General features: G+C 50.0%; 1 protein-coding gene across 1 annotated transcript in view; it reads right to left on the bottom strand.

Moving 5' to 3' along the window:
- Nucleotides 1–341: 341 nt before the first annotated feature.
- Nucleotides 342–9,373, bottom strand: part of DRG2 (developmentally regulated GTP binding protein 2) — a 10,698-nt gene continuing 1,666 nt past the window's right edge. The window contains exons 2-13 of the mRNA XM_009321410.1: nucleotides 8,402–8,562; nucleotides 7,873–7,962; nucleotides 6,617–6,677; nucleotides 5,527–5,617; nucleotides 5,071–5,143; nucleotides 4,828–4,918; nucleotides 4,535–4,632; nucleotides 3,851–3,927; nucleotides 3,314–3,402; nucleotides 2,315–2,373; nucleotides 1,835–1,888; nucleotides 342–1,747 (exon numbers count right to left, since the gene is read on the bottom strand). Coding sequence (XP_009319685.1) covers nucleotides 1,661–1,747; nucleotides 1,835–1,888; nucleotides 2,315–2,373; nucleotides 3,314–3,402; nucleotides 3,851–3,927; nucleotides 4,535–4,632; nucleotides 4,828–4,918; nucleotides 5,071–5,143; nucleotides 5,527–5,617; nucleotides 6,617–6,677; nucleotides 7,873–7,962; nucleotides 8,402–8,562 — 1,031 coding nt within the window. The 3' untranslated portion in view covers nucleotides 342–1,660. The remainder of the gene's footprint in view (nucleotides 1,748–1,834; nucleotides 1,889–2,314; nucleotides 2,374–3,313; nucleotides 3,403–3,850; nucleotides 3,928–4,534; nucleotides 4,633–4,827; nucleotides 4,919–5,070; nucleotides 5,144–5,526; nucleotides 5,618–6,616; nucleotides 6,678–7,872; nucleotides 7,963–8,401; nucleotides 8,563–9,373) is intronic.

The following is a 9,373-nucleotide window of genomic DNA, read 5'->3' as shown; positions in this document are numbered from 1 at the left end:
AATGCGGCTAATTTGGAGCTCATTCTCCGCTAGCTGCCACCGCGGTCGGGATTTGCTCTGCACTCCAGCTGTGAACAAAGCCAGGAACAGGGAAGGGAACTTACGGAGTTCAAAGTCACCTTCTTAGCTTGGGTATTGTGTATAATACTTATTTATCTCCCATCACACCTCATCAAGTCCCCTCCAGGCTCAGAGCCCTCTTGCAGCCGCTTCACAATCTATTCCTCCCCACAACCTCCTGCGACAGCATCCAGGATTCCTCAGGTGGCCGAAGGTAAAAAAAAAAAAAAAGAGAGTTAGAAAACACACCAAACCATCTACCCGCTGCAGGCAGACACCTACAGTTCACATGAAATAGCAACTTTTATTTTCTCAAATAAAATAATCCTTCCATTTCTGCTCGATCAGTTTGTGAGGGGTGGGGAGGAGCACAAAGGAGAGGGAAGGAGCCCTGCTCAGACAAGTTTGCGATCAGACCTGTCCTCACAGTTAAGAATCCACGTCAGACCGAACCCTTTTTCAATGAAAGAAAATAAAAGCTATTGGCAACTCTTGATCCCAGAAGGAAAGAGTTGTTCTCTATCAGGCACTCTGAATTGTTTAGCATCAGTACTCAATGAAAAAGCATGATTAGAAAAATCCCAGATCTCTGATGAAAAATATCCAGACAAGCAACAATGTTTAACGGGGCTGGGGTAAAACCCATGGCATAGGATGGTACTTTGAGCTCAAAGAGCCGTTACTGGAATTTAGGGGCACGACTGAGAAAGGAGGAGATCCCCAGCGATACTCTTGGGGACTAACAGGCAGGACAAGAGCGAAGGAGGAAACTCCCAAGACAGCTCCTCGACGAGCGATATGCCAGAAGTGAACCCTCACTGCAGCCTATGGCTCTTGGCTCGTACCCTGCTGCAGTCTGGCCAGGTTAATCATTCATTAACAAAGTTTCATTTCTCATCTCAGTACCAGTTGGACCAGGACGTCCTACGAACCCTACTGCAGAGCCAAGGAGAGGCACAGAGTGCAAGGTTTTAATGTTAATTGAGGTGGGACCATTACAAATTCACCAGGGGTTGCCTCGGATGCAGAGACTGAAGCCTCTAACAGTGAAAGCTGCAGAGACGACGCGTCCAACGAGCAGGGGAGGGAGAACTTCGTTTCCGTTTCAGATCAACGCTTAAATTAAGTGAATGGATAAGCAGCAAAGCATCAGCAATGCTCTCTCAGCCCTGGCTTCCCTGTCCCAAAGCACAGGGCCAGATTTGTTGACACAAACCCATCATCTTCCCACTGGTTAAGCAAGCCACTGGTAGCTTAACACATGGATCCATGTGCAAACCCTACTAGGGGCAGGACGTTGCTGGCTGTGGGAGCGGTGTCCTAGGAGAACTTGGCTCCTTTTTTAAGAAACATTACTTCGCCTGAAATGCTGCAAGATGGAAACCCATCTTCCCCATCCCCACCTGCAAGTACAGTAGCCTCATTTTCTGCCTTTCTCCAAGAGAAGGAGCTTCACGGAAGCTTTCTCGCTTTCTTGGCTGTAGAACACGTCTCCCTTTTTCTTTTTTTCCTTTTTTTTTTTTTTTGGTTTTGTTTTGCTTTTATGTGGTCAGTTCCAATTCTAGTGATTAAAGACAAGGTCAGGCACCAGCAAAGAGGGTTACTTCTTCACGATCTGAATGACATCTTCATGCTCCATCATATGGGTTAAGCCCACTCTTTGAGGGCTGTATTTTGTGCTTGTCCCCTTTAAAGCAAAAGGGGGAGAAGGGTTAGGAGAAGACCGGTCAGAGACACCCGAGGACAGGGATTTCATTTGCTGTTAAACACTTACCCACACCAAGGCATATTTGAACTGGCTGGCTAATGATCTGTGAATTCGATGGCACTGCAAGACAGACAGACAGCACGTGAGGCAGCTCAGTGACGCTACTTTGCAAACAACTTGCTCAATATCCAGGAACTAGAAGCAACTCAGGTCTGTGCCAGAAATTACAATAGTGCCTTTAGGAGCCAGTTAACAGCACTCGAAAGAATACAGAACAGACACACAGGAATCACCAGTCCACATAAAGCCCCATGCCACCGCTTCTATGTGCTTTTTCAACTGGACTGCATTAAGTAATTTTTTTTTAACCTTTCATACCAGCTAGGAAAGAAACCTGAGGCAGATGGAATCAGTAAAAGGTAACAAAAGGAGAAGCCCAGCTAAACACTGACATATCCCAAGCTTTATGAAGCATAAATCATAGCAGGCTCCAGGAGGAACCTGCCTTCTACAGACAAGGAAACGTAAAAGATGCAGAGAAATTACCACATGCTCCACAGAGGCCCCCTTCCGTAGAATAATGGCATCTGTGAAGTCTGGTCTCTCTGTGGAGAAGCAGGAGAGGGGGAGAAAAAAAAGCATTAGATTTCCATCAAGCATGTTCTAACATGCTGACACCATCTCACATTGCCTTGTGCTTACTACTCCCAAATTCCTCCTCCCGTTACACTTGCCAGCTCCCAGACAGAACAGGCATCCGGGTACGTGGAGGCATCGGATGAGTTCTGTGGCCGCTCCAGCACCCACAGGTACGGTTACCCACGTCACAGTCGACAGCTTCCTCACAATTTACCTGCTCCAACTCCATTCCAAACACTTGACTTAGGACAAACAAACCCACCCAAGTCAAAACACACCTGCTCGAGTAAGACAAAAATCACTCTGCAGTTCTCTGTAAAATCCCCAAGATTTCACAGCTTAACAAGCTCACAGAAAGTTCCTCAATCTCCTCACATCCACCCAAGTTCAGCGTCACAGCTGTTCACAACCAAACAGGAGCAAGTTACAGACGTGCCTTCACCACCGGGAGAAGCTGCAAGTGAATTGTAAAGCAAAAGGAGGATCAAAGGCACTCCTGAGCCTCAGGAGCCTGGCACGGGAATCGCCAAACCTCACAGGAGACCTCTTCCGGGTAGCGATGGGCCGAACAGCTCATCACAGAGCGTGCATAATAAGGAAGAAAGCTGCAAACCTGCAAACGTTATTTCCTTAGATCATCCTGCAAAGTCTTATGAAAATTCAGCTCTTCTAGTGCAGCGAGAATAGGAGGGCTGTGGTGGGATACACGCGTGGCTGGGTCAGATGGAACAGAAAGCATTTCCCGAGAGCTGAAAGCTGGTTAGGGAAAGCGCAGCTGCAGCATTTCCAAGGCACAAGAGATCGCTGACAGCCAGGCATCCAAGACCCGCCGGCAGCCTGTCTGCCTTTGACGAGCGGCAGCCCTGTCTGCCTTTCAAAACTTCTGTTCAGCTAACGGTCACTTACGTCCTCGTTTCTTGGTGTAGATGCAGGTAAGTGCCAGGTATTCCCAGAGCTTCTCCAGCAAGTAGTCCAGGTTCAGTTTCATGCCACAGCTGCAAAACACCCAGAACATCTCCATGTTTACTGCTGTTGTGATTTAGAGATCCAGAGAACAAGGTGAAATGTCTTATGAAAGTGCTAGGGAACAAGGGGAAAAGTCTTTAACGAGGCCAGTAAAGGAAAAAACACAAGGTGAAATAAATAGGGCTTTCAGAAGGGCAAGCAGCTTTGAAGCAGCAAAGCCCCGGTCAGATATATCAGCACTTCTAAGGAAACAAGCTAGACTGGCTTACTCCGGCAGACAGCGCGGAGAAGCCGAGCAGCCTGCCTCTCCAGGGGAAAGAAGCCTGGAAAAAGCTGCACGGCGGCTCTGCTTCTCACCCCAGCAGCTGCAGGCAGCCCTGGGAGAAGCCCCTTCTTGGGAGAGGGTGGAGAAAGGAGTATGAAAGAAACCACCGCACCATCTGGGCCAGCACATCAGGCAGCGTGACAAGCTCCTACCTGATTACAACACTGTGGGGTCTCCGAGCAAGACGATCCACTTCCTCCATAGATATCTGGTCAATCTTGTTATAAACCTAACTCAAAGGAAAAACAACACACCCTTTAGGAAGCCAATTCAGCAGCACTGCAAGGAAGTAAGACATGTACATGTAGGTATAACAAGGTCGTTCGAGCCTCTGAAACAGAAACACAGATTCTGGCAGCCAGAGGGCAGGCCAAGGCTCTTAGTAAAATAAACTGTTGAAATTCAGAAGCCTAAATGTAAGTTTGGGCCTTTTAAAGGTCTCCCTTTGGGGTATCTTGGATTTCACTATAGACCCAGTCACGCTCAAACAGAGCCGTTAAGCGACCTCTGGCACAAGGGACCAGCAGTGGAAACTCAAGCGAAGAGCTCGCAGCACGGGAACCGAAGGCTTCGCACCGTGGGAGCAAACCCCACGCCATCAGGACACGCAGCTCGTGCTGCTCCACGGCAGCCAGCCACAAGAGGGCACCGGGAACACACAGAGAGTACAGCCGCATATGTAAAGCTTATAAAGAGCTCCCTGTTGAGCTGTGCTTTCCACCTCTTAAACCCTAAATCGTTACTGCTTTAAGGAACCCGGAAGAGCCAGTGTTTCCTTCAGCAAAGAGCGGAGATGCTCGGTGCTGCAGACGGCAGGCTGTTTCTGAGATACTCACGTAGAGGCACGGCATGTAGACCCTGTTGCCTACGATCACGTCAATGAACTCATCAGGGGAACAATCCTCTCTGAAGAGGACCTCAGCGTTGAAGATTTCTGAGGTGAACGTTGTCAAGGCCCAAACGCCAGCATGTCTAAACACTGCGGTGAGCCAATGGGCTGAGCTTGCTTGTGAAAGCCTGTTCTCAACCCAGCAAGCACCGAAGACCCAGCAAGGTTGTCCCGCAGCAGGCACCACTTGACTCATGAGCTGCAGATGGCTCGGAGGTCTCCCGTTTCAGGAAAGGATACTATATTCATGGAGGATGAGCTGCACCAACTTCTCGGAGCACTGAGTCAGCGTGACAGTTGAGTTGAAGGAGATACCTCCACCCTTCTTCGGCTGCAGGGAGGCAATAAAGGAACTTAAGAACAGTCTGCAAAATCCGCGACCCCCCTTCAGTTTGTCCAACTCGAGGGGCAGCACACAGTGACCTCGGCTTCGAGTAGGCAGCCCGACACAAGCTGTGCTTGCAGCAGCCCAGGAAACCTCACCTTGAAGTAGATATTTGGTTTGCTTTTGTTCAGCCGGATTCCGACAGATTCCAGTTCTTTCTCCAGCAAGGCCCTGCAGGGACACCGCACGTTAGTACCTGTGAGACTTTCCTTTTTGACTATCGTATTGACACAGCCTTGCCATCAGCTTTCACTACAACCTAAAAACCACAGCTAATGCAGGACAGAGTCAGCGGTGGAAGTCCAGGTTGACATCCCCACCTCTGAAGTGCCATCCTGTGGGAACGATCCTTCAGCTGAGAAGCCCAGGCCAGTTAGCTAGCACGCTTCTAATGGAGTACAACCTCCACCTCATACTCAATAGCTGAAGTACTGGTTCCCCAACGCGCACGGGACACAACACTTCAGGGAGCTGGCATGTTTTCTGGGCATGCGGGAAGCCCTGAACCTGGCCCACCGCCCCACAGCTCCACGTGCCCAGAAGCACACGCTCACCTCTGTACTTCACCCTTCGTGGCATCCAGCATCATAATAACGACGTCTGCTGTCCTGGCCACAGCTATCACCTGCCGACCTCTGCCCTTCCCTGAGAAGAGAGGAGATGGCCATACATCAGCGAGAGAAACCAGCTACGAGCTCTGCGGCAGACGGGGACTCCTGCCCTGCACAGCTGCTTGGAAGCAAGGAAAAAGACCCTGCGGTGCTGTACTGGCTGTAATCAGCTGCTGGGGGGCCTGAGCGAGCGCATCTGGTCCGTCCGTACTGTCTTATGTCCAGCACAAGCCCTAACAAATACTCTTTGCTGCTGCTCCTCCACCACAGGTTACCTGAACTAGCGTGTGTAAAGCTATCCGAGTACGGCTGCACGGGTGGAAATTACACCCTCTGTCAGCAGGACGGACATCCCCAGACACGTGCAACGGCAGCAGCTCCAGGCAGCAGAGACAGCTTACCCAGAACAGTGATGTGGGCCCAGGGCCCCCACGCACAGAGGTTACGTACGCTTTCTGGTCAAAAAGGAGAGAGGCCTTATTAATTAGGCCATGATCCTCCAGGAAAAAAAAAAAAAAAAAAAGAAAGAAAAAAAAAAAGGCCATTAGGAGATTTTCCAAAGTTTCCTGGGGCATCTTCTGACACAACCAGCCAATCTGGACAATGACAAAGCAGAGGGACAAAGCCAACACCTCTTCCCAGAATCAGGAGTCATGGGAGGACTGGCAGGAACTCAGGAAATTAGTCAAAAGAGGTTACTGTTTAGCTGTAATTTCCCCCTCCGCCTCTCTAGCATCTTTCTTTAGATTTCCTCTGTACCAGAAAACAGATGAGCAAGATAACACTCACTCAAGAAGGTGAGAAGTGACTGGCTTGCTTTGGCTCCCACCTCCAGAAAAGCATCTTTCTGCTACATATAGAGCCTTACGTGGGCTCAGGGATAAGAATCGTGCCTCACATAAGATCAAGGACTCTAAAATTTGGAAAGCCAACGTGGGAACTATTGGCCCGGGAAACCTGCTAACGTCTGAGACGCCCAGGTACGCTACTGAGGGCAAACCCCTACTTTACACGAACACAGAGATCAGCCAACCTTGCGCTGCTCCTTCGATGATTCCAGGCAGATCCAGCAGCTGAATATTGGCTCCTTTGTACTGAAAAGAAAACAGAAGGAAGGAAAGCTGAAAGCTTTGGGCAGGGCACCCGACCTGCCTCGAAAGCCCCAAGCACGCGCTGGAGTCCGAAGCCTGCGGAGAGCGGAACCGAATGAACCCGACGGAGCAGGAGAGCTTTGCACAAAGCTGACGGCTGTTTTGTTGAGGGAACCTCCGGAGCGTTTCCCATGAAGCTGCGTTCACCCACCACCTAACTGCGGTACGTCAGGTCCTGACCTCCTAGAGCAATACACGATCCCAGTTTGACAAAGCACCAGGAAAACAGCACAGTACAAGAGTAGCAGTATCCCGAGTTGGTGAAACGGAAAGGAAAGGAAAAAACCAACCCAAAACCTCGCTTTCTTGGTTTAACGAGAAAGCACTCTAACAAGCAAGAGCCGCCGCCTCTTACCGAGACGGATCAGAACGATTCAGAGGCGCTGCAGGTTGCCGTGTTGCGTACCGGGAAATAACGGGAGACTTTCATTCACCAGATCTGCAGGGGCATTAGCTTTCAAGCTATTGTCGCAGCGGAGTGCTCGGTAACGGCTTTACCGACTGACTGCAGCTCACGGCTGCGTTTGGATGCGTTACGATATCTGCGCTCGTTTTAACACCAATAGGGTTACTTTCACTACTTAAGTCCGCTTTCAATTCTGACCCAAATTTTCTCATTACTCTTGGACACTTTTCAGTTTGATGCCCTTTACCATTTGCTTTACTGACGGATGCTTAGGCCACCACTAATAAAACTCCTCAAGGACAGGAGTAGTTGTATTCTCTTTCCAAATTGATCAGAGTGCAGATTGCCTCTTTTAAAGCTTCATTAAAAACAAATCTGTCAAGGTTTCCAGCCATCTGGTCAATGGCGCCAACAGCGGTTATAAAAAATTCAGTTGAGAATCGTCGTATTGCTCTGGTCAGTCAAAGGGCAGCACGTGAAACCCCGTTCGGGCAGTCAGTCCTGCAGAGTTACGCAGCCTAGGGAAGTGCTAAAGCAGCACTGCAGGTTGCAGAAGACCTGATACCGCAAGCACTCGAGACGCCCTAAAGTTTAAAGCAGAAGTCAGCAGAGATCTTTGGATATCGCTGCTTCTTAGCGGTAGCACAAGTGTAACTGGTGTAAACAGACACATTTACACGTCTGGGTTTCTTACCACCGCCGCTGTGCTGAAGGGAGGAGAATCCTACTTACTTCTATGACTCCTGGGATACACGTCAGGGTTGTGAACTCGTAAGACGCAGCTTCGCTGGCAGTTGAGGTCATTAAACTCAAAAACGTGGACTGAAATGCAAGAGATCAGCATCACTAGAGATACGCAAACGAAAGAGCCGGTAAACGTTCCGCAAAACAAGCAACACCAGAGCGTCCCTCCGCTTTTAGAAGTCGTGTTGCGGCTGTTCCAGGCACGGGGACTGGAGCGGTGATGGGACAGCCAGCGCCTTCGCTGAACGAAGGTAAATCCTGCGCTCTCAGCTATTTTCTCAGCAGTGCTGTGGCTGGGCAAGACCAAGTTTCAGGCCGTCACCACAGGGCACCGCACACGAGACGAAGGAGTGTTTCCCCTAGCTCTAACTTTCAGCTCTCGGCGTGCAATAATTTTCTGTCAAGTCATGGCAAGATGGTGGAAGACGAAGAGAAGATGGCTACCTGCTTTACAGCCACTGCTAACCACAAACCAGGAAACACACGCGCCACGTGGTTAACGTAGACACTCACTGACCTTACCCACAGAAGGAAAACCGATCAGCGCCACCCGGGCATCTCCGGATTTCATCACATCGAAGCCTTCTCCTTTAGCGGCCGAGGATTTGGAGGGTTCTAGCAACTGAGCTCTGTATTTTGCAAGCTTTGCCTTCAGCAGGCCGAGGTGGTACTCAGTGGCTGGAATAAAACAAACGCAACAACCAGTTGACAGAAAGTTGCTGATAATTCACTTCTAGAAATAAGAACCTTCCTAAAAAGAAACACTGTGGATCTCGGTCAACGTCTTGACCGCCGCCACACAAGCTACCCCCCAAGCTGTTCCGTAACCTTTTGAAATACTGGGCAAACCTTCCAGTAACCCGCACAGAAAGTCAGACTCGAGGTAAATAAGCAGCCAAAAAAATCCCGAGCAAAAGGAGCGAGTCAGAAGGGAGAGCAGGCGCAGGAACGAGCGGGTGAAGGGAGGCAGCTAAGGAGGGAGAGGTGACGGGGGGAACAGCCGCTCCCGGGCAAAGGCCCCTCCTTACACCCGCTCACATTCAGCACGCCAAAACCTCAGGATTTTTCTCCCCTGCTCTTGTCAACTTTTAAAGACGTGTTTAACTCGGAGCTCACGTGCGTGAAAGTACTTTATTGACTTATTCTTAGCAGAACACTTGAATTTACACCTGATACAGAAGGAAAAAAAAAAAAAAGAAGATAGCTGTTCCTGTAGAAGTTCCCTTTGTAACAGGGAAGGGCAAGAAACCCAGGAGATTACAGGATTTACTATTTTTCCTTTCCATTATCTACCACAGCCTAAAGCCTCCAGAAGCAGCAAGGCGCTGGGCACCCGCTCCAGCAGCGCCCGCGGGAGCTCTGCTCCCCAGTCCCCTCTTCGAGTTAAGGCATTTAAACACCAGCTCGGGGACCCCACAGCAGAGAGCCCTGGACACCCCCCCCCTCCCCCCCGCGCCAGCAGCACTTGGGGCCCTTGGCCCAGCTCTGG

The sequence above is a fragment of the Pygoscelis adeliae genome, unplaced genomic scaffold (assembly GCF_000699105.1).
Source record: "Pygoscelis adeliae isolate BGI_AS28 unplaced genomic scaffold, ASM69910v1 Scaffold543, whole genome shotgun sequence".
NCBI classification, from domain to species: domain Eukaryota; kingdom Metazoa; phylum Chordata; class Aves; order Sphenisciformes; family Spheniscidae; genus Pygoscelis; species Pygoscelis adeliae.
This window is presented reverse-complemented; position numbering and strand designations above follow the sequence as displayed.